Genomic DNA, 25,570 nt, shown 5'->3' with positions numbered 1-25,570 from the left:
ATAATTACTATCTCTCTTCTTCATGCTATTCAACATGACAGGCATTTGCTGAAGTCGCAGCTAATATATTTGCACTCTAACCGGCCCCAATGCAGAGTTTCCTTGAGTATGTTTGGCCAGGAAATGAATGATGGCCATGTTTTTTTTCTTTGAGAAAATTTCTCTAATGCAGAAGACAGTCATTTTATTTTGGATACTAAGCAGGCGTGTGGTGTAACATGAGTGCTTGTGAAAAAACTGATGCATTAGCTGTGGGCTGCCCATTGCATGTCTCCTGTATTAGGAGTTGATGATATTGAAATTAAGGGGAAAACTTTTATGGGCTGTTTTACGTATGTAATGATAACTGTAGACTTGAGCCAAAACTAAAGAGAGACAGAAGTTTATATAGAAATGAACCTCAGGTGACTGTCTTAAAGCTATACAATAGAGGATTATTCCTTTATTTCAACAAACTTATAATTGGGAGGTAGTGTTAATTTCTTCTTTCTGTGTTTCTGTTTTAAATTAAAGTAGGTGTCTTAGAATAAAATATATTAGCTCCCCCACCTATTGTTTTCTCATTCACTTCTTTGTAAAGTATGGTCAGCTTTGGTTATCACCTTAATTACTTAAAAGTCACTTGAAACTTTCTAGGTTAGTATTTAAGGTTTAATGAATGAGCTTGCATTCTTTGGAGGTTTTCCAATGAAGCTTGTTTGCTAAAGTTCAGCATTTAAAGCAGTGGGTCTCAACCTTGGCTGCACATTAGAATCACCTGGGAATCTTTTTAAAATCCTGATTTCTGGGCCTCATCCTCCGGAAATTCTGTTTCTTTGTTACTAATGTTGTGGCCCTACCCCATAACAAAGAAACAGAATTTCCGGAGGATGAGGCCCAGAAATCAGGATTTTAAAAAGATTCCCAGGTGATTCTAATGTGCAGCCAAGGTTGAGACCCACTGATTTAAAGGTAATGAATATCTTGATTATCAATAGTGTGATTGTTGTTATTGCTATAATTTTGGAGGGATTTGAAGGTCATAAAAAGCTTACATGAGAAAATAAAAGAGGAAGAAAAAAATAAAAGAAATGCAGTGAGTTGTGTAGAGCAGTGAATTTCAAACTTTTTAAATCTCATGGCACATATAAACTAATTGCTAAAATTATGAGGCACACCAAAAAATACATTTTTTGCTGATCTGACAAAAAATAGGTATAATTTTGATTTATTTAAAACCAGACCGCTATTATGTTGGCTACTATCATTTTTTTTTTTTAAATTTGACAATCTAAGAGAAAAGAGGTAAGTGCCCCTGACTGAATCATAGGTATTGCAAGTTTAAAAAATTCTTGTGGCACACAGGTTGAAAATCGCTGATGAAGAGGATATGCCTTGGATTCTAAAGTTGTTTCTACAAGTATGTATATTTGTGGGGAGATAACTAAAATAATTTTTTGGTTTTCTCTCATCCGGTCAGGTCTCAGGCCTTCATTATATTGAATATAATCACTTCTTTTGGGGGAGGATGATAAAACCTTAACAATCGTTTGATTTTTGGAACTATTCTTCCCTTCTGCTTCTAAAACATAATGCAGCTATCTGATAGAAAAGCCTTTTACTTCTTTTGTATATCAGAAAGAGGAGAAAGAAAACTATCTTAGAAACATATTTGAAGCACATGATGAAAATGAAAGGTTTATATATACGTATAAAAACCTTTTAGAATCTATTTTCTCTGTGCCAGGTACCAGATGTTGATGTTGGCAGTGCTTAAGAGGGTCACAGGGCATTTAAAATCACTAGGCTATGGGGAATAAAATTCCATGTCTGTTGTACTGAAGATTATTTAAAACTTGGGTTTATCTAGCAGTAACTAATACAAAAGTACTTTTTTCTATATGAGCCCTTCTTAAATAGGTACCTTAGAAATACAGGATCAATGAAATTGATGCAAACTATGTGATGCAAACTTTATGTATGGATCTAGTGGCTCTTCTAAGCATTATCAAAGTCACTGGTTCCATTTCAGTCTCTATTTTTCAGTGTGCTTTCAACTTTTTGTTAGACGTGACTGGCCTTACTTGTGAGCCATGCATTTCAAATTAGAGGATGGAGGCTGTGCTACTTGTTTATTTATTATACCTGTGCAGAAAAGGCACCTATACCAAACTTAAATATTTCCAACATATCTTCTAGAAGTACATATTTTTGAAGAAGACGGGGTTTTGCTCCCCTCTCTATAGTTTCTTCTTTGGGTGAGGCGTTCCTTTTCTCACTGATAGGACTGTAGGGGAGGAATCTGTTTTCCTTGACCCTCTTAGGATCCCTGGCTGGGACTGAAAATTAAACTGACAAAGACAGATTAACAGGAGGGAAGCATACACATTTATTTAATGTGAGTTTTACTCAACCTAGGAATAGTCATAAGGAAATGAAGACCAAAAGAAACAGAGCTGACTGTGTTATGCCAGGTCTGATGAAGGGTACACAGTTGTGGAGGAGTGGGATGGGTGCAGGAATGGGAGGCGATTGTAGTGAGCTGGGGGAAACTTAGCCTTGTGTGCTGGGATTCTTTTCTGTATCCCTTTGTCTTTGGAGGTGAGGATGTTCCTTTCCTCTGGGTATAGAAAGGGCATACATATCTATGAAATTTTATGGCCTGTGTTAGGGAAACAGTAGGGGAAAGTGAAGGTGACCTTCCTGCTCCTGCCATTTTCTCCTTCGTGTGAAGATAGTGTGCCAGGGAGCTTCATTTGGGTGTCCTGAGCCCCATCAGGATCACAGGGTTAGTAGTTTCGGTGCAAAGATGAGACTTTAGAAAATAAAGTTCTGAAAGATAAAACCTTGTCCCACAAGAGTTTTGCTTTGTGCTCCTTGTAGATGGTTGTTTCTCCTGGCTTTGTGTTTGAAGCCCTAGGGCAGGGGTGGGCAAACTTTTTGACTCGAGGGCCACAATGCGTTCTTAAACTGGACTCAGAAGAAGGAGCTGCGGCCGTGTTTCCGACGTTGCCATGTTAACACTGCTGCTGGTGAAGGAGCGGAGGGGAGAGCAAGAGAACCCTGGGCTCTTTCGGCTCCACGAGTTGGATAGAACAGCCGAACGGGCCGGATCCGGCCCGCGGGCCGTACGGCTGCAGGGAGTCAGATGGTGGTGACCTGACTGAGCTTTTCAAAGGATTGACAAGTATTTTTGCTGTAGTTCTCTTTAAGATTTTACTCAAGAAATTCGAATTTATCAATACAGTGGAATTAATTTTTATAGGCTACATTTCTCTTCTTGTTTTGTCTGAAGGAACTAATTTTGTTTTCTGTAGAAAAGGAACTATTTAAAATAGTCTAGCTGTCAGGGAAAAAATACTGGAAGGAAATAGGCCAGTATGTCATCAGTGGTTGCCTCTGGGTACTGGGATGATGACTGTTTTCTGTTTCTGTGTGTTTCTCTGCAATTTTAAGATTTTCTACAGCTAGCAGGAGTGGGCAAACTTTTTGACTCGAGGGCCACAATGGGTTCTTAAACTGGACCGGAGGGCCGGAACAAAAGCATGGATGGAGTGTTTGTGTGAACTAATATAAATTCAAAGTAAACATCATTACATAAAAGGGTATGGTCTTTTTTTTTTTAGTTTTATTCATTTCAAACGGGCCGGATTCGGCCCGCGGGCCGTAGTTTGCCCACGGCTGAGCTAGAGTGTATCACTTATAGAATCAAAAAAGGGAAATGTGTGTGTGTTTGTGTGTGTGTGTGTGTGTTTTAGCTGATGTTGATAAGCCTAAGGAGGTCTACGGCCACACCACCCTGAACGCGCCCGATCTCGTCTGATAAGCCTAAGGAGTCAGATATTGCCTATTCTAATCGCAGATCCTGGAGTCTTGGTTCTGGACAATAAAAAACAAAGTTAATGTTTCTATAGTTTTCTGAGCCACCTGCCATTTGGATTGGTGGTACAGTAACAGGTGACCTTCTCATTGGGTTTGCTGGTGAACAATAGAAGTAATTGTGTTTATACCTTAAATGGCAGAAAAAGTTCACTCTTGTTGTTCCTGCCACATGGTTCTTTACCTTCTACCCCCCATGTCTATGTTCTCTAGGTAAATCTTTATTAGCTATGGTGCCCATTCATTGCATTTGTGCAATGGAAGTGGATATGTAGGGTAGCAGGGGGAATTGTAGGCGTAATTATAGAATTTCCTATATCATATCTATATAGTTTAGTGGAGAATGCAAAATGAACATCTGCCTGCTGGGTGGATACATTCAGGATTCCCTTGTAATTCATAAAGCCCTTAGTATAGTTTTGACTGTTACTTCCAGTTGGGGGAATTTCTTTAAACCATAACCTGCTATAGTTACTTGGAAAAATTGCATAAAAGATTAGTGTTCGGACTCAGAAGACTGCTTTGCTACTTATAAGTGTGATTGTATGGTTAGTATTTTTAACCTCTTAATGTTGTTAACCTCATCTGTAAAATGGGGATACTAATAATACCTTCCATTAGGATCCTTGTGGGGATATAGGAAAGTGTTTGTTTTGTAAGTCCATATATGTTTCATTTATTGACTAAGCTACTCTTGGCAAACTACCTAAATCTGAATGGAGGTGATTTGGATCAAATCCCTGAGTTCAGAGCCAGGTGCCAAATTGCATTTGTCCATTTTACTTGGAAGAGGGAGGTCAAAGATGTATGGTTTTAATCTTATTTTTGTGAGAGCCTGTGCCTACACTAACCTTTATAGCTTTTCTTAAAAAAAGCGTGAAAATAGTTATTCATTTTCTTTTCCTAATTACTTGGCAGAAATTTAGAATTCAAAGAGAGAAACTAGTAACAACTAACCTTTCTTTCACACTTCCAGATCAACAAAAGGAATTCTTGGGTCCTAGAGACCAAAGAAAGAATCAGCAGGGATGCCCAGGGTGAATTGATGGATTGGAGAGCCTGGCTGGTAATTACTTTCACTGAGCTAAAACATTATCGTAATACACAGGAGCAGGGTGAGATAAAATCAGGATTTGGACCTCCTCCCCCCACCTCCCCATGGAGGGTTCATGCTTTCCTTCTGGAGACAGCCTTCTCTCTGGTGGGATCACCCTCCTTCCTTTCCTGGGACCCGGCATGGATTTTCATGCCCTAGCCTGGCAGACTAAGTTTGTACCTTTTGTTTTGGTTGGTCTGTGCAGCTATTGGTAGAGCTATATGACCAAGTCAGCCAGCTTTTGGGATGGCAAGGAACCCCAGTTTTATTTGAGAGTTTTTAGTTGAATCTCAGGTATTGACAGATTAAACTCATTTTAGGGTTCAAATTTCTAGAGTTGGCAAGGTTCAGCTTTTGGTCTTTTGTGACACTTACGTAGTGCACACCTTGGGAGGCCAAGGAAGTCTCTTTTGAAAACTAACATGTGTTGATTGTTAATAACTCTCTAATGGGCTGTGCTGTGATAGATTGTGAACCCATAATGACATTTGACATGATTATTTAGTGATGTGTGTTTGCCATGGATTGGGAGGGGCACATATATATTTCCAGGTGATTGTCAAATTCATAGACCTTCAGAGCTCATTTAATCTACAATGCCCTCAGCCCCAACCCTCCTATTATACGGGAAGGAATTGGATATCTAGTGAGATGAGATTATTTCCAGCTCATTAGAACCAAGAATGGACTTGAACCCAAGTTTTCTGAGTTCAAGTTGCTTATTACTTTGTAGGGATAAGAATAGTACTTACCTTACGGGATTTAGAGAGAATCAAATTCAAAATATCTATATTTAGGGTTAGGAACAGAGAAAGAGATGGAAAAAAAGGCATAATAAATGAAAGTCATTGTCACTATCATTATCATCTTTACTTTTTTGTTGTTAATTCTCACCCGAGGATATTTTTCCATTGATTGTTAGAGAGAGTGGAAGGGAGCGGGAGAGACACACATACACACAGAGAAACATTGATGTGAGAGAGACATATCACTTGGTTGCCGCCTGCACAAGCCCTGAGCAGGGCCAGGGATTGAGCTTGCAACCGAGGCATATGCCCTTGACGCTTCAGTCTGCAGGCCAACACTCTATCCCGGGCTCATTTTTACTTTTATTGTTGCTATTACTACTACCACCACCATGTTTTATAAGATAGTCAAACAGTTCTTTGGTATGCACCATGTTGTAGAAGCCCACCTTTTGCTAACAAATTGAAGTAAGTACTCAACTTATCATGACTCTATTTAAATAAATTTCCAAAATGTTTGATATGTTTGACTTCCATAGAGCTCCACAAAAGGCACTAGTACAACATAATTGAATTTGCAATTCTAATTTTGAAATTTGTACATTTTGTGTGTTTGTGTTGATTTGTCAAATGTGATTCTGCTGAAGCACATCCTCTTGAAATAGCAGGGATTTTGCAAAATCATGTTTCATTGTTCAGAAATATCCTGAACTTCCTTGTTTCCTTAGACATCTACATGGAATATATAATATTTCAAATATTTTATGTTTCCTAATCCTGTCAACACAGGGCTTTAAGTTGGAAGACTTTGTTTATGAAATCTATTCTGATGTAGTTATTTAGAAGATCTGACTTTTGAGGAATTTTTGATGACATGGAAATAAACTCATAATATATTAATTGAAAAGAAGCGAGCACAAAACTAAAATTGCCTGCCTCCAACTTTGTGACACATATATGTGTGAATACAGATGAAATATGAAACACTGGAAGGAAGTATACCATATGAGCAATATGGGGTTGGTTAAGTTGCTCCTCTCAATCTTAGTTTTCATTAAATTGGGATGCCATCTTTTTTGCAAGGATCCTTTTTTGTTTTTTTTTTTTTGTAATTGAAGTAGCATTGATTGATAACATATAAGTTTCAGGTGTACATCATAATTTGATATCTGTACGCATTATAGCATGCTCACCACCAAAAAGTCTAGTTTTCATCCATCACCATATAATTGACCCCCCTTTTACCCATTTTGTTCTTGCCCCACACTACTTACTTTCTTGTAACCAACAATCTGTTATCCATATCTCTGATTTTGTCTGTTTTATGTTGTTGTTCATTTGTTTCTTCTTTTGTAGTCTACATATGAGTGAAATCATATGGTTTTATCCTTTTCTGTATGAGTGATTTCACTTAGCATGATACTCTAAAGATGCATTCATATTGTTGCAAATGACAGTATTTCTTTTTTTATGGCTGAATAGTATTTCATTGTCCACATCTTTATCCGTACATCTGTTGGTGGACACTTAGGCTGTTTTCATATCTCAGCTATTGTAAATAATCTCCCTTTGCAAGATTTCTTAATCCTGAAAGGGCTTGGTCTTGGAGGTGCTCAGTAAATATTAGCTCCTTTTTGCCTCCCCACCACTATTCTTACTTTTCAAACCTTCACCAAATTCCCACAAGGATCAAATCAGGGAATAAAGGAGCATGGAAAAAAGTTTAGTTTCATGCTAACTTTTTCAGTGGTTTGCCTTTTTAATCATTTCTTTACTGTGAATCAAAGCCTCACAACCTTGGGAATCAAACTCATGACAATCATGAAGTGTCTTACCTCAAAGGATAAGGAAACCCAGCAAACCAAAATCGTGATGAGCTCTCTGGAACAGAGTGTGAGAGCATGCCTCTCCCTCAGGATCAGCCCGGGAATGTGGAGTAATAGCATCACCATTCACCTCTCACTGCCAGTGATGTGGAGGGTGTGGAGAGGGAGGACTCTGGGGCTGAGGTAGGATTTATAATTGCATGGCTGTCTGGACTTCTCTGAACATTCTTTTCCCTTGCAGGATTCCTGTAATTGTCATCAGATGGCTCAGTCTCCAAAATGTTTCCGTATTTCAGTGACTTCTAGAGTATGTTTTTTTTTTAAAGGTCATATTTAACAACCATCATTTGTTTGTGTCTGTTCAGTTGTGTATAGATGCATGCTGGTCAGACATCTCTAGAGTATAGAGAAACCAGTCAGAGGTTCAGCCCTCCTTACCATTTTCTCTTGAGCCTTCCCACTTCCTTTGCTATTCTTTTCTACCTGCACTGCTTTAAAGGGGGCAAAAGTGCTATAGTCAGCTGTCCTTTTAGTCTCAAAAAAGTCTGGGGACTTTTATAGAGCATTGCATCTTTCTTCTGCTGAAGGCCTCATGGAGGTATAGAACTGGACAGTGAATGGACCCTGTGAAGAATGATTCAAAGTCTTGGGCTATCCACTGGGGGAAACAGGGATATTTGATACAGAACCTGCATTTCGTCTGATGAAATTTGAATGACAGGAATAGTAGCATTAATTCCCAAAGCAGATGTTAAGATAGGAAAGTACAACCCAAAAGTACAGAGGTGGAAAAGATTTGTGTTTGGGAGGAAGGTGTGATACAGTTTAGCTTAAAAATGAGATAGTTATCTTGCATGGGGGGTATTTTTTTAAAATCAGATAAACTCTTGTAATTTGACATTGACTGCTTTTCTAGGAAGGGAAAAAATGCCTAAATGAATAAAGACAGCTAATTAAACACTAAAATGGGGTGATTGATATGTGTAAACTCTAGTATGTTTTCCCACCCTCCTCATTCACTAAAGCAGAGAGTGAGTAAAAAGGTGAGATTGGATAGGATTGGTCAACTATATCATATTGAGAAGCATAAAGTTGAAGAGAACTGACACTGCTTCTTCTGATACACACTGTTGGCTGAGAAATTGTGCTTTTTAAAAGCTACTTTGCTTGACTGACTCTGACTCATCTAACTAGTAAAATCGTTCATTGCGTTCTGGTTCCCCTGTTTGTCTAATGGTGGAATGTTCTCTGAACTGACAGGGACCCAGCTCTAGAGAGTGATGCTAACTGTTGACTTCTTTACATTAAACTGCCCTTTAATAGTGGGATTTGAAAAAAAAAAGGTTGAGATCAAAACCGATGCCTACCCTAAAAGCCATCCCACCTCTCTCTCCTCAAGTGGCTGAAGTTGTGGGATGGGAACAGGAAAGCCCTTGATCTCAGCAAAGAGAGGAGTTATCTCAAGATTAATATTTTAAAAAGTTGGCACAACGGTGCCATTTCCCTTGTCAGTGGTTGTTTTAAGAGTAGATATGTGGCTAAGTTTTGTCCAATAATTTGTAGGAGGAAGTCTGCTGGGAGAGAGTAGTGCAGGTTTCCCATCTGGAATGGGAAGTCATTGCTGCTTGAATGTTGGCTGTGATGCTTGGTGAGGCAGTGAGCAAGCATGAAGACAGAAAAGACATTGCAATAAGAAAAGCAGAGTCCTTATCCCCAACACCCTGCACTGCATTGCTACCTCTGAATACTTGTTCTGGGAGAGAACTAATAATTATTTAAGTTCTTAAAAACTGGATTTTCTGTAACCTGAGGCCAATCTAATTTCTATCTAATAAAATGTTTCTATGCTTTAATCATGCCCCTCCTTTTATTTTCCCTTCAGATTCGTAAAGTATTTCTTAGTCTATAACTATATGTATCATTTAAAGCATTTTCTGTTTCCAGAAACGAGAGGCATGGCCTCCTTTCTGGTCAGATTGAAAACTAGAGCTGACCCTCCCCAAACAAGTACTGTCCTGCCAGGGAAGTCCTCTTCTTGACCACCTCCTTGTCACCACTGGCTGTCCCTTGGTGAAGGGTGTGACGGGGGACACAGAGATGTTGGGACATAGTCTAAGAATGCATTATTAGAGTGGTTATTCGGTTTTTAGTTGGTACTGATACTTCTTTGAGCTATAAGATTTGCTTTGGTGTCAGACTTTGTTTGCAGTCCTATTACTATATTTAAGCTGTTTCTTGAAGTTGATTCTCCCTGTTAGTAAAGAAAACTCTTTTTATTTCCTAAGATGAATTATAATTAGGACTGCTTGGTATCGAGAATCTTTCTCACTGAATACCTCTAATGAGATACGAATGCTCTAAATGTGTCCTTCTGAGTGGATTATATTTGGAGAGGAACCTACTTATTTTAGTTAACTAATCGCTTTGCTGTTGTGTTATACATCCTTATTAAGCTCTCCTGTTCCTGTCCCATATGGAATTCCTTGTGAAATCAGACCTCAGCAAACACTGTTATTAACTTGCAGGGTCCATGGTACTGAAAATATCAGTGAAGTTTGTTGGCTCTACATGTTTTGTTTTTATGGCACTCTTGCTTTTTTATGCACTCATGATAAATACCATTCCTTCACTATTCTTGCAAAGTGAATTTTGTTTATTAGTTGGTTCTTTCCTGGTGCTCATGCTTTTACTTACTAGTATAAAATAATTGAATGTATTTGATACCCACCTTCCCCCTCCTCCCGACCCCCCCCCCCCCCACACACACACCTACTTTTTTTTTTGGTTCTTCCTATAGTCTGGAATGGTCTTAGCGCCTTGGATCTCTGGACATTGTGCATCTCTGTCCTTTTTCCAAAAAACTATAAATGTCCTGGTAAAACTAACTGGTTACTATGTGTAGTCATAGTGAATTAAGTTAGTTCAACTTCTCAGTGACCCCTGTCTTCTGTTCTCTGAGGAAAGAAGACAAGGTAGTGAAAAGATTTTGAAGAACTTGACCTACGGAGTTACACTTTTTGAATTCAAACACTGACTTCACTGCTTACAATTTGCATGGCCTTGAATAAGTTATTTGGCTGCTGTATGTGTCAGTATTATTCTGTGAAATGGAGACTGTACTGGTACTTACCCAGTAGGTTGTTGTGAGAATTGTATGAGAAGATTCATGTAAAGCTCTTACCAGAGTGCCTGGTGCATGCATACCGAGTATATAGCTGATATGATGGATTTTTCAAAGTACTTTTTAAAGTTTGTTTTTCCTTTGACTCTCAGAACCACCCTGTGAAGAAGGAAGTATTATTAACCCTATTTTATAGGGCGTGTCATAGAGACACAGTGTTGGTACATAATTTTGTTACTAATAGAGTTGGGATTATAATCTAGATCTCTCCTCTTTTTTTAAAAAAAAAATATTTTATTTCAGAGAGGAAGGAAGAGGGGGAGGGAGAGATAGAAACATCAATGATGATTCCTGCATACCCCCTACTGGGGATCAAGCCTGCAACCCGGGGGTATGTGCCCTGACCAGGAATCAAAACGGTGACCTCCTGGTCCCCAGGTCGAAGCTCAACCACTGAGCACACCGGCTGGACAGACAGGTCCGTAACGCCCAGAACCCATAGACAGAGAGTCCTTGCAGTTTCCCCGAAACTAAATTATAATTTGTACACAATAAAAATTGACCCATTTTAGTGTATCATTTGGCGTGTTGGATGGAAATCCGGAAACCACCGCACAGTCCAGATGAAGAACATTGACCACACCCCCTAAAATCCTTAGTGCTCCTGAGTGACTAACTCCTCCTCTCACCCCAGCCCCTGACAACCACTGAAGTGTTGTTGCTGTTTTTTGTTCTCAAAGTTTTGCCTTTTTCAGAATGTCATATAAATAGAATCATACAGTCAGTAATTATTCAGTCTGGCTTCTATCCCTTAGTGTAGGACTTTTAAAGATTCATCCATATTATTGCATGCAAAAAACCTACCCAAACCCTTTGGGTTTTAGGCAAGAGAATGATAGGAGAGATTTGATTGTAGGATGGATTTAAGAGGAGCAAGACCAGAGGCTTTTACTACAATTTAGTCAGGTGGTAATGGAGGAGGGTGACAGAGGAGCGAGGGGCTTGGTTTGAGGAGTGTGTGGGAGGTGGAGTTGGTCTCAGCTGAGGCCGGGGAAGAGAAGGGAGGCCCTGCTTGTTGGCTATGTTGAGAGGGAGGACTTTGGGATGATCCTGAGGTGAAGTCCAGCAGGGTGTGGGTAAGTGAAGGAGTTATTTTCTTTCCTTTCGCACCCTCTGATCTTTGCCTGAATCAAATTTGCTGAACACTGACCTTGCTTAAAGGATTCTCTTTTCTCTTCATCCCACCACTTTGTCACTAAGAATTTGCTCTCTACACCTTGCGTAGACCGGGGACTGTAAAATGAAGAACGTCCTCTTCATATAGTTTCAGCTAACTCAGTTCACCTGCGGTTACCCGTTATTTTCCATAGGTAACGATGTAAAAATGCCTCTGGAGAAGCTATGTTTTCTTGGTCCATGGCACTGGAAGTCACAGTTCAGTGGTCACAAAGTAGTTACAGGCTGCAGATTCTGTTTTGTAAAGACCCTTTCCACTTAAAGGAAGTCCCTTGAACTGCGTTTGTGAGTGTACTATGTTTGAGCCAGTTTGAACCGAATGGGAAGTAGCGATGAAGGAATACAATATTCATATTTGACATATGGCTGACTCATTTTTTTTGGGGGGGGAGCGCTCTGATTTATTGAGGATTCTGGGGCTGTGTCTAGGCTAATGGGAGAATTCTGTGCTTGATTAATAATGACCACCTCTGGCCTAGGAAGGAAGCACCCTGGGAAGTGGTGGGCAGAGAACTTGCCCCTCTGAGGAAGGACTTTTCAGGAAGGCAATGAACCACACAAATGCCTGTCCCCAAAGGCAGTGGATTCAAAATTAGCCCACGGCCATGCTTATAGCTGGCATAACATTTCACCCGCAGGACAGCTCCACGAGGTAAAGATGGGGAGACTGAGTAACAGAGGGGTCAAGTAACTTTCCCAATGTCAGACGGCTAGTATTGTGAACCCACGTGGTCTGGTGCCATAGTCCATGCCCCAGGCTGTCTTTAGAATTATAGAATGCTACACCTGAAGGACTCAGCCTTTCATTCCTCTACTCTTAATTTTATAGTGAAAAGTAATGACAACTAAAGAGGGCTCTGAGGTGACTCACTCAAGATCACAGGAGGGTGGAGGCAGAATTAGTTGTAGTCCCCCAACTTTTGACCTCTTCCTCTTCTCCCCCCCACCCCCCAAGCCACTCTTGCAAATTTTGTAACTCTGGCTTCCTTGTTTGTCAGTTTTATATCAGTGAAGAGTAATGTTGCTGAAATAGGCAGCCTGGCAAAATTGGTGCTTAATTCCATTCTTTTCCTTGGCCTTGGCCCTCTCGCCTGGGGAGGTACTAATTGGCTCTTTCTGTCGCTTCTGTCACTTTATTATTCCCAAGGAAGCCTAGAATCACCTTTACTGCTCTCCAGCCTGTCCTGTTTGATCATTGGTTGTCCTATCTTTGACTCTTTCCAGTCTCTTCTTAGTAGCAGTTGGGGAGGGGAGTTGGGTTTTGGGGTGGGGGAGGAGGGAGGAGGGCTAGCATGGGGTTGGGAATATTGCAGTGCTGCTCAAAGACCTTCGGACCTTTGTGATTTTGATCCCCCTGTCCCACCTGTACCCACCACAGCTCACCCCTCCACATGTTGGTGCAGGGGCATCTCTCCCCCTGCAGAGGGGTTCAGAGCTAGACAGTGTTGATAAATTTGCTTCCTCCAAGCATTTATTCACATGGAGCGTTGACTACACAGGACATCTGGGACAGAGAAGGGAGCTCTTGCCTGGGCAGTTTACATTTCATATTGGCTGTGATTCTTTTTTGAGAGGAGCCATAGCTTGGGGGATAAATTAATTTGTTAATCTTCCTTTTTAGAAAAGTTTATCCTATAAGCTCATTCAAGCAGAGGGTCTGGTGCTTGTCTTCTCTCTCTTCCCTCTCATTTTCCCTTCCTTCTTTTCTTCTTCCCTTGTATGCCAGGTCTTTGTAAAAATTTAACTCTTGTTCCAGTCTCTTCCACCTCCCTTACGCAGGAATCAAGTTGAATATTAATGCATGATGGTCACCATTCTCCAGTGGCTTATGCTTTCTCCACAGTCTCTGTAATTAAAAATGTCCTTCTCAATTTCAACTCAGAATACCTGAAAAGACTCCTTGTTTAGTTAAGAGAAAGCAAATTTCCCTAGGTAAGTTCCCATATGTTTTCTGTAAAAACTGGCACACACTTCCTTTGTATTTTACCTCTGTCAAATGAGATCCTTCTAAGAGTAATCAGCCAGCCTAAGCCACTCATCTCTTTCTAACTGCATTTGCTTGAGCAATTTTAACCCTTTGGGTGCTATCCAGGGAAGCTGCTGCTTCCTATCACAATAGCAGTGTCGGATTTCTGAGATGGCCACCTTCTTTTCCGTTTTCTGAGGAGGTCATGGAGCCCTAGGTCTGTACTTCTGAATAGGGGCCTGTGCGCAAAGGACATTTTCCTCGGGGCCATGGGAAGGGCCCTGGCATGTCCACATGATTCATTTCCTTTTTATAAAGTTTGCATATATTTCTAAATGCTTTTTCTTAAAGTGCCCCCCCCCCCCCCAATTGTAGAAGCTTTAGGCCTTACCAAACCTGCATCCACTCTTGAATTGTCTCCTTAAAGAAATACGTAGCAAGAGCTTCTACCACCTTCATTAGTCACCTGATTCAGCTTCACTCTCCGTGGTCTCCTGGTTGCATGAGAACTTCTCTTAACTCTTTCATTCTGGTTTCTGAAAAGGCAGAACAGCTGCTCATCCACAGTGAAGAGGAGGTGAAGGCCCGGATGGAAACATTGCCAGGGGGATACTGTAAAGCTTGGGCAGTTTAATCTTACATTGCAAGGAGAGGCTTAAAGATGGACACAGACTAACTTTGCCTAGTGGGAGTTGGATTTGCCAAAGGTGAGTTTAAGGTTCTAGTTCTTTCTGTCATGTGCAAGCAAATAAATCCCTTTTCAAAATGCACTGAAAGCCATCTTTATGAAATGCCGTGTAGCATAAGCACGCGCACAGGAACCTGACTCGGCTTCCAGCAGTGAACATGGTTCTGGGGGTCTCACAGGGTTAAAAACTCAAGTGATAGTGTTCTTCCTCTTTCTTCTCCCACTTGCCTCCTTTGCCAAATTTTATAAGTTGATTGTTTTAGTTTGCATGGCGTCTTGGAGCTGTCCCCTCCTTAAAAAAATAAAAAGTCTCATCGTGGATACTGTGGTGGTGAGTAAGCAGAGGTGGTTGGTAAAGTGAATTCATCTCATTCTTCTCCTTTTCCATCTCACTGCCCTGCTTCCCTCCAGGGCACCACTCTTTGGGATTAGAGGGTCCTCCAAATGAGGGACCCCAATTGGAGGCTTTTAAAAACATCTCTGACTGTATTGCTATTCAGCTCCTAAAACTTCATCTATTTTGGATGCTTTCTGTGCTCCAGGTCCTCCTTGAGCGTAGGCCAGCCTGTCTTTCCCCCACATCTCTCCCTGAGACCCTCTGCTAATTGTGTCCCAGCCATAGTGGTTTCCCAGGTACGCCTCCTGTTTTGCTGTCTTTTTCTTGAAGGCACTTAATGCTTTGTACCCTGTGGAGCAGTTGTTTGTACATTTGGAAGATACTCCAGAGTAGGTTTAAAAATTCTTGAAAGTGCTTTGTCTTGTTTATTTTTAGTGGTGGTAGGTGTCCAAGTACTCAGTGGTGAGAGGAGCACCGGGCTGCTACTAAGACCTCCGGGCAGAATCCCACAGAGCACCCTGAACCCTAATTATCTGTCTTCCCCATCATACCATGAGCTACCCCACAACTGGGACGGTGTTCTCCAAATCGCAGTGCTGGAAACACATGGCCGCAAAGGCTCTTGGACTAAAAAGATAGGCATGCTTGTTTCTTATCATGTGATGCTCTTCCACATTCTTGGAGTAGGATTTTTACCAAAAGTTTTGAATTTTTGACAAACCTCTTGGAACAAGAAAAGTGGATGCTATTTCACTGTTAGTTGAGCTGTGTTTGAAATTTTAAATTATTTTAAAAAATCTTCCAATTTTTTTGTGTGTGTATAAAAAAACATAACATTTTAAAATTTATGTTTGGAAAATTTATCAATGTACTTTTGGCTAATTGGGTTGTTGAATAACTAAGGTTATTAATGATCTAGTTGAAACATGGCCTTGGTATTTCATGTGAATTACTCTTTGTAAACATTTCTAAACAGCATGAAAATAAAGTGAATATAGTGGTGGTTTAAATAAAGTGAAAGCCTGGCTGGCTTGGCTCAGTGGTTGAACGCCAACCTAAAAACCTGAAGGTCATGGTTTGATTCCCGGTCAGGGCACATGCCTGGGTTGTGGGCTCAATCCCCAGTGTGAGGTGTGCAGGAGGAAGCCAGTCAATGATTCTTTCTCATCATTGATGTTTCTCTCCCTCTCTCCCTCTCCCTTCCTCTCTGAAACCAATAAAAATATATATTGAAATAAAGTTTTAATTTATAAATTAATTTTTAATTTGAGTTTGTTGTATAGCTGTTATGATCAAGTGCTAAGCAAATAATATAAAGCAGTGCATATTGTCTGAAGCTTTCATCAGCTCTTCCCAATTAGATCCTAAATCTAAATCAATATTAAAAGTGTTCTAAAGAGTATAATTGTTCCATTAGATTACCTGAGCTTTGGATAAATTTGTAGACTCTTGAACCTTGTGTAATATGCAAAGGAGTAAGCTTAGATATGACATAAGCATACATCATTGTAATTTGCATAACTTGCCTCTTCAGCATAAATACTGTACTCTTGCCGTAAAACTGCTGTCCTGGAAATCAGGTTTTGGTTGTCTGAGTATTTGTGGGGTTGGAGGAGGTTTTAGGGTATGTTTGTGTTTAGATTTAATTTGAATGCTAAGTTAAGATTTATGGTGAACAGTGTATGTAACATTCTATTTACTTTTTAAAAGCTTATGAAGCATCTAAATCTGATCTTTGGGGGCCAAGTTCAGGAAATAGGATATAATTCTATTTTAATTGTTTCTCTTAATTGCACCATATTTCTGTTTATTTGCAAGTTGTGTATTTAAGACATTAACATATTTAATACCCTGTCATTGGATATATTTAACTTTCTACTAGACTCAGGCATTCAGATCTTTGGACTCTAAACACAGGAGCAACATAAGACCTGTCTTTTGTTTAAAGTACTCACTGGTTACACTCTGATAGTTTCATTACATGACACACATACCCCTGGTTTACTTGAGAGTAACTGTTTCTAAGAATTAAGTATGCTTAGCTTCTGTGACAGATTGTGCACGTCTTCGTTCGTCCATTAATATATAAATGCTTTCATTTTTCAAAAACATCAAGTTCATACTATGCGCTGTGATGTATAGTGGTTGTAGTGATGAACAAAAGAGAAACATTTCTTTCTTAAAGCTCAACGTGTCTTAGAATTGTTAGGGGAGACAACCGCAGTACCATGTGATAAATGCAGTGGATCCCAAAGTCCAGCAGCACATTCAGAAATGCCAAAGAGGTCCTGGAGGGATTGACCTCTCTTCCTCCTTATGCTTAGAGTTATCGAGGTGAAGGGGTCTGAGAAGGGTGGTTAAGGATGTTCCTGGCATGAACAACAGCAATGGTAAGGAGCCCAGGTAAATAGAGAAATCAGCACATTGGAACACTCGTATGTTACCAGGTAAAAGTAGGCAACTACAATTCAGACAACCAGAATTCTCATTTGGATCAAAAAATTTTTCTTTTGTGTTTTACTTTGATGAGAAGTGAGAAGTGACTACAAATTTATTTTTTTATTCTACTCTATCCTTGTAACAGAAATACTAATTATTTTAGAAAATGTAAATTATTAATGCTACCCAAAATTAAAAATCAGTTATAATGGCATTACCTAGAAATCGTTTTATTTGGCATTTTGTAACTATTCTTACAGAATATTTTCTGTGCATCTTTAATTTTATAAAATTGAAATGATACCTAACATGATTTTTTTGTAAGTGATATTTCGTACTTAATGTAAAAGTCATGTTAATTGTTTTCACAGCCTTGGAGTACTTGTAAAATATGAATTTTAATGATCACATAGTATTCCGTCATCAGCCATTATTTATTTGTAGTGCCCCCCTGATTGGAAAGTTTTTCCCAACGTTCCATTTTAAATATTGGTGCAGTGAATATATTTGTATTTAAATTTTTAAATCTCTGATTATTTTCCTACTGTAATAAAAAGGTATGTCCTTTAGCCTATGCCCTAGCCCTCCCCCTTTTTTTGTAGATATAAACTGCTTTAAACACTCCCCCCTCCCAAAGTCAGTCCAGCCCTGACATGAGATCTTAAATCTAGATTTTTAGATCTTTGGCATTTAGACTAGTGCTCTACAAGACATCTACTTTAAGAAAAAATTTGGAAATGAATCTCATTACATCTATACAAGTGAATGCATAATTCCTATAGATGTTATGTGGTTGGACATGAAATAATGAAATGTAATGCTAGTGTTATATGTTGATGTAAATGTGAAACTATTATATCCAATGTTTTTAGACTGTCTACATGTCTCCAGAAATATTTTTAATTCATGATTTTTTTTTAAAGCACAGCAGTTAAATCTTATAGGGAACGTTCTTTAACTGTATGATTAAATAACCTTAGAATCAGTGATTGGAATATATCATATTAGATAAATACCTCTGTGGAGTTAAGAATCAAAAGAAAAATGGGACTGTTTCTTGGGTGAGCATTTTTTCTGAAAGATTTGAAGAGGGTTATTTTGCACAGGACCAGGTAGAAGATCCTAACTATACGAACCACTTGGCTCACAGGGTTTTACTTTTTTTTATAGATTTTGTGCTGTTTCAGGGCTGAAGTCCTGTCCTCTTCATCTGCTCATCCTGTGTCCACCTGAATGCCAAGCACATTATACTCAATAAATATCCCACCAAACACTTTAAAAACCAATAGCTTTATTGTGATACAACATATCACACAGTTCACCTAGGGTATTTTTATTGGTGTCAGTATTTTTTACTGTATTGAGAGTTGTGTGACCATCACCGCAATCAGTTTTAGAATATTTTATCAACCTCAAAAAGAAATTTCTACCCTTTAGTCCTTGCCCCAACACTGCCATCCCCCTGTAGCTAGAGAGGCAACTACTGATCTAATACTTTCTGTCTCTGCAGATTTGCCTATTCTGGACATTTCATAGAAATGGAATCATACTGTATATGGTATTTTGTGACTCTTCTTTCATTTACTAATATTTTCAGTATTCATTCATGTACTTATTCATGTACTTATTCATTCAAGTACTTATTCACATATATAAGTACTTCATTCCTTTTTTTTGGCCAAATAATACTACATTATATTGGAGTATATACATGAATGAATAATGTATGTATCATATTTTGCTTACCCATCTATTAATGGATGGAACAAATACTAATATCTAAATGCATTTGGGTAGGTTTGCTCTACAAAGGCAAAAACTAAGGAAGCAGTGAAGTTACAAGACCCCAAATTGGAGATGCTTTCAAAGCTTGTTAGTGATGAAGCTATGTTTAAATTAGTTTAGAAGTAAGTTTGTATGGTTGTTGGGTCTAAGGGACAAATATCGCATCAGTCAGTACATCTTGTCGGTTCTACAACATCTCTTGAATCTGCTCTGGACTCCATAGTGCTGGCACTTTATCTAAGCAACATCTTTTATTTGGTCAATGGTTTACTACTGCCATCCCCAAAGCAGGCGAAAGGACCATTTATAAAAATGTCATTTTCAAGTCCTCACATAGCATAGCCTGCATGGTTGCCTAATATCAGGCCCCTCTGCCTTCCCTTCTTTTCCCTGTCTTCCCCTCCTGTGATATTTATTTTCTATTTTACGAAGGATAACAGTCCTTTCTGAAGTTGGACACCATAAATTTCGGCTGATACCACTTCAGGAACTGTGTATTAGGACCCTTTTTGGAGCTGGTGGAGTGGAAATACCTCATGAGCTCTGGGGTCCATGGTGCTTGCTTCCTTTGAGCCTCTTATCATCTTAGAGATGGTGCCTTGCAAGTTGTCATGAAGGTTAAAGGAAATACAATGTGGAAGTATCTGGCATGTATGTATTTAATGAACTATGTCCTTTCTGTTTGTCATTTGGATTACCATTTGTATGTAGTGGCTTAGGTGTGTTTGAGATCACTTTCCCTCACCTTTTTTTTTTTTTCTTAAAAGAGGAATTGATACACTATGACGAGTGCCTGTGGTTTAGAGGGTTTTTTTTTCTTCCAAAGTCTGTATCTTTGCCTCAAAACCCTGTTTTTGTGAAGTCCCTGGAATTGTATTAGTAATCTAACACCTAGCCTCGAAGCAGCGCTTCCGTGGGCCCCTGTCTGTAAAAAGGTGGTAGCTCATTGCTTTCTTCTCTCCCCTAAAACATTTGTGTGTCTGTATCTTTATGATTTCCTCATTATGAAAAGTAATTATTGTTCATTAAAAAAACTAGAAAATAGGGAAATAAAGAGGACATAAAATTCAGTTGCAGTCTAATTCCCTGCTATGGCCGTGGTGGTTTATAGTTTTCCAGACTTTGTGCCTATGTGCACGTAAGTGTCCATGCTTTCTTAAACAGATTTGGGTAAATACTCTGTCTTTTGTTTAAATGCTTTTTTCCACTTGCCGGTGTAGGTGTATTTTTTAGTGTTAGTGTCGTGGATGTAAATGATTTTTTATGACCGCGTAGAATTTCATTGTATGGGAGTACCATGATTCCTGTCACCAGTGCTCTCTGCATGGACGTTTAGGTTCTACCTAACTTTTGGTTATTTTAAACAGTGCTGGCTTTGATTTTGAACTCATGAGTGACTCTGATATGCGTTTTACCTCCTGAGTTAACAGTTTTCATGAAATAATTTTCCTGAGGTTTAATGCCAGATCCAGTTCAAACTTGTTCCTGTTACTTTTTACAGGTCTTTTGTAATATTACCACTCACATGACTGTACTTTTCCTCCTTGCACTTCCTTATTTTGCTCTTATCTGCTGCTAGTCTTCTAATTTCTTTGTACACTCACCTCCATTTTATCTTGGCAAAGCTCTTGCTTTTTCTTTGTCCCATACCACTGTTCTATCTGAGTTTAACTTTTAAATAATTATTTCTTCATATTGGTTAACGTCTTTTTCCATTTCATTATTGATTCTTATGATTAAATTCATTTGCTTCCATTACATTTTCTATCACCTCATCTCAAATTTGGTATCATTTAAATATTTGTTTTTATTAATTATTCTAAAAGAGATTGCTTGCTTTCTTCCAAATAAAAGAATCAGTGCAGTTGTTTGTATTTAATTGTCTGTTGTCCAAATTGGGATATTCCTATGATTATTTTTAACCCAGGACTGTCTCTTCTCCTTTAGGGTTTGTTTTTTGGCCTATAACCAGTTAATTATGTCCTTAAGGAGCATAGCCATTTAAAGTAATTTTGATATGAAGCTAAGTTTATCATGTTGTATGTTTTGAGGCCATGGTTATGAAACTTGGGCATGCGTCTGAATTACTTGGAGTTCTAGATTAATTACGGACTGCTGGACTCTCCCCTCAGACTTCCTGATTCTGTAGATTTTGTGTGGGGCCCAAGAATCTGCACTTCTGATACGCCCTCAGATAATGCCGATTCTGCTGGTTCTGAGACCATTCATTGAGAATAATTGTTCTAAGGGAACATAAAAATCATTTTTGGATTATCTGTCCCCTTTGTAATTATCTGTACTCTTTTTCTCTTTACACTAGTGCACATGATAGATATAACTGACAGTTTAGTAGAGCTGTCACTTTAAAAACAAACAAAACTCCTTATTGGCAAAATATAGGAGGATTATTGGTTACAGAGCTTTAGCTTGTTGTGAGCAAGACTAGTAGACACAGTGTTTGGAGTCCGAGTTTAAGGTCCTGAGTTCTTCAGTCCGAGACAAGTTTCTTTAAATCTGTTACCATCTCAGTTTCCTTGCAGAAAAAAAAAAGTAATTGCCACCTTCTCTCTCTGGACTTTTCCCTCTACTTCCTAAATCTGCAGGCAGGTCCTCACTGTGATTAAAAGGTTCACAGTGTCAAATAGTATCTCAATTAAGAAATGATATGTGCTTTCAATAAATGTTCAAAGTACTTTTAATAGAGGATTTATCACAATGGGGATTTAGAACTCAGATGAGGGAATAGTTTGAAATCGTAGATATTCCAAACGGCTAGAACGTAAGGTTGAACCTGGAGAAAAGGAGTTGGTGAGAGAGAAATTTTAAAATAATGTGAATCGAAACAGTCATTGGATTCACTGGATTCAGGTTCAGTTCAGTGTGCAGTCCTCCGGTTCCTTGTCAGATATAACCAGTACTTATGCTGATTAGTGTGGCGGCAATTTGGATCTTTGGGTTTGAAGTTCTTTGTACTTGACAACTGTGATTGGGGCGGCAGGGGGCGGGGTGGAGGGGTGGGGGGAGGGGATGTATGAAACCTTTGGCAGCGGGTTGCAAGGCATATTATTTCATTTGAATAGAAAATATTCACTATTAGAAGAGGGACAAGGACTGTCTGGGGGTGTGTGAAAGGTGAGGCTACCGCAACGCCTGGCAGCTGATAAGAACATACAATCAGATGAACGGGAAATTTTTTCTAAGCACCTCAGCCTCTCATGTTTAGACTTGGTAAAAAGGCTGCTGATTTAGCCACAGATGTTTCAGTTATATTGTAGAGACAAGTCCCTTGTTCTCTGAGGCTGTCACTGCGCGTTGGAATTTCAAATCTTTTCAGAAGGCCATTTCAACTATTTTTTTATTATTTATTGTGCTCTCCCTCACCCATCTTTTGATGGCATGACATGTGTGGTCTTCTTTTCTAGTCGGCAATTAGGAGAAAAATCTCAACAGAGTTAAGAAACCTTATGACACAGAAAACATTTGCCTGAAGTGTTCCCATGTGAGCAGTGGGCATGGGTATATACTAAAAGAGAGGGGGGAAAAAGGGCTTTTTGTTGAGAGTGACAGGTCGAGCAAAGTTTAACTTAAATCCTTTCATTGATATTGGAAAGTCATAAGCCTTCATATGACACGGCCACATTCAACTTACTGTGTGATCTTGAGCCCTGTAGCTTGTACCATAGTGTGTGTGTGTGTGTGTGTGTGTGTGTGTGTACAGTGTAAACATTTTATGAACTGCAGTGGCTGATCCATCCGTCTGTCTGGGCAAGAATGTCCCTTGATAGTAAAAAGAACAGCAATCAGGCCAGAATTGGTCAATGTGGCATGTCTAATGGTGGGAAGATATTTGAAGGACTCGCTATAGACACAATAGTCTCTCTAAATAGCCTCTTTGCACCCGGAGTCTTATTGCAAACAGGTTCATTAAGGAGAGACATCCTGACACACAGCATCACAGTAATGAAAGTAGCTCTGTTTTTCTAATATTGTGTCTTGCCACTTCAGTTATGCTGCTAGTACAAGATTTCCCTTGTGTTGTTGTATATTTCTCCAGAAAAAGAATCAGTCTTCATAGAATATACAATTATTTCGTACAGGAATGTATAACTCACACCTAAGATCCCGCCCGCTCTGTTTATGTGCACTAGTGTAAAAATAATTGGCAAACACATCTTCCAGACCAAAAGATTCCAGCACCTTCAATTTGTTGGGCTAGAAGATGTTGAACCAGAGTTCTAATAAACTTTAAAAAAATGTGTAATGTTCAAAATGGATTTGTGATCAATCATAAAAGAAAAAAATATTAGTACAATTTCCCAAGAGGTGCAATTTTTTTTTCCTCTGGTTTTTAGCCAACTCCAGTATAGTATCTGTTCAAGAGGGGGAAAATGCAAAAGGTTTTCATCCACAAGCTTTACATATAACTACTATATGATGACTTAAGCTATTGGATTTTCTGCCTGTTAATGTACAGCATGAACATTATGAACATGGAAAAAAAAAGGTTATATTGGTTTAAAAGTGGATATGGAAAATTTAATGTGCTCAAGTGGGAACAATGGCATATTAAAAAAAAGCACTCATGACACAGATCTAATAATTCAGTTGCCCCTGTAGGAGAAGGGTTTCAGCTCTGATACTGGCTCACAGTTTATTTTTATATACACCCCTGGTCCCTGCAGTATACCCCGTGTGTGGGTTCCAGAGAAAAGAAAGAAAATAACCTGTAGGGAAATCAGCCTGGAAACCTTTCATTAAATACATTGTACTTGGTATTGTGTCGTTCACAGAGTCTTCAAGAAATAAAGAAAGGAAAGTCCTGTTATCAGTCCGCATGTGTGAAATATTATATTTGAATACTATCATTTGTTTTAAGATTAAGGCTGAGGCTGCAGACATATTAGTTATTATTCACTTACATCTGCTAGATAATGCAACGGGGATTTAAAAATTCTCTTTCCATGTCTAGTCCCTGCTTTCCTCTCCCCAAACAATGGCACAGATACGACCTTAACTTAAACCATGCTGGCTAAAATATTTTCTTGTTGGAAATGTTGCCTCTTCATAGAGGATTGGGTATGAGGGTAATAAAATCAGCCTTAAAATGGTTGGTGGAGTTTATCTGTCATTTAGCAATAGACGCATTTCTAAGGAAAATTGGAGAAAGTGATAAATACATTCTCTCATGAGAAAAATACACAGGGTAGGGGTGTAACTGTGAACAGTGACACCTTTATCAAGTTAAATGTCCTGTGCAGTGAGCCTTTGTCTTGTCATTATAGTTCATGTATTGCTATTGGTGGGCTTTTAAAATCTGTAAACGTCTTATCTTTTTTTGCTGACTATTCATGCAGGATACGCTAGGCAAGCCAACTGTGACACATATTCTGCCTATACTTGTAGCTGTGTCTCGGATGAAAATGAACACATATCTTAAACCTAAGCCATATAACAGTATTTAATGAACTTCCCGAACAGACACTAAGTGTTTGGTTTCGATCTCAGATACCTGGGAGCATTGTCCCACACAGTCTGTAGAAAGATTTATTATTTCTGAAGTAGCCTGTGTTGAAATCTTGTTATAAGTATAGAGAGTTATAAGCCTATCATTCTTACCAGATTGATAACTTTTTTCACATCTGTTACACTCCGCGCCACCTTTTGGCCTCAGGACAGATACCGCACATTCCACTCCAGATTAGGTCACTTTGCTAAGAAAAAAATTCTTAAAAAAAAAAAAAATTCTTGTTTGAAATGGGGAGATAGTTTTGGAAACTAGGGGTGTATTCTTATATGCAGAGCTTCTCCAGTGGGACAACCTCTGGGAGATTGGTTATCATGGTCCTTGTGGTGTTAGCTCCTATCTTGCAGGCAGTTACCTCAATGTTCCTGGGGACCATGTCACTTTTGGTTCTGTTCCTGCTGTAAGCCACCTATTAGCCATAGAGTAAGTTCATTTAAAGATGCTGATGCCCTAAGTACTTAAATTGATTTAGAAATACCTTCTGCCTGCCAGTGGATGAGTAAGAGAATGTCTTTCTGGTTTCCAAGGATGGATGAGCTTTGGGGAAAGGTTTCTTATTATGTCTGTTTTACTTAACCTGACAAACACAACCACCTCTGTGGCTATAGAGGGTTGGCCCTGCCCTGAAGGCAGTAATGGATGGTCAGCCACTGTCAGGTCTCCTGGATCTCCAGATGAACAGATCTGGACCCACCTTCCAGATTAGTACTGAGCCATGGAGACGGTCTTAGGTGTCTCTAAGCTTTTGAAGTGCCTCAGGAAAAAATGAGTTTCCTGTGTCTAGCCATGACTGCTGGGTCTACCATCGATTTGGGGCCACGTAGTTCATTGAGCAAACCCTTGGGCTGCTCGTGTGCAGAACCTGTTGTCCCTCTTCCCAGGTTCTGTGTAGGTTTCCCATGGCCCCATTGCTCTGCATCTGCATAGAGCGCCAGACTCAGGTTGGGT

The 25,570-nt window shown here is 39.3% G+C and overlaps 1 protein-coding gene across 7 annotated transcripts in view; it reads left to right on the top strand.

The window, feature by feature from the left end:
• Nucleotides 1-25,570, top strand: part of BNC2 (basonuclin 2) — a 429,804-nt gene that overhangs the window by 69,108 nt on the left and 335,126 nt on the right. Inside the window, exon 1 of one of the 7 annotated variants that reach the window (XM_036331214.1) lies at nt 4,889-4,924. The exons of the other annotated variants lie outside the window; for them this stretch is intronic. Within the exon in view, the coding sequence (XP_036187107.1) occupies nt 4,904-4,924 (21 nt within the window). The 5' untranslated portion in view covers nt 4,889-4,903. Of the gene's footprint in view, nt 1-4,888; nt 4,925-25,570 lie in introns of those variants that run through there. 7 annotated transcript variants of the gene reach the window in all.

Source organism: Myotis myotis, unplaced genomic scaffold (assembly GCF_014108235.1).
Source record: "Myotis myotis isolate mMyoMyo1 unplaced genomic scaffold, mMyoMyo1.p scaffold_m19_p_12, whole genome shotgun sequence".
Lineage (NCBI taxonomy): Eukaryota > Metazoa > Chordata > Mammalia > Chiroptera > Vespertilionidae > Myotis > Myotis myotis.
The sequence above is the reverse complement of the archived record's forward strand: the minus strand, read 5'-3'. Positions and strand labels throughout refer to the sequence as shown.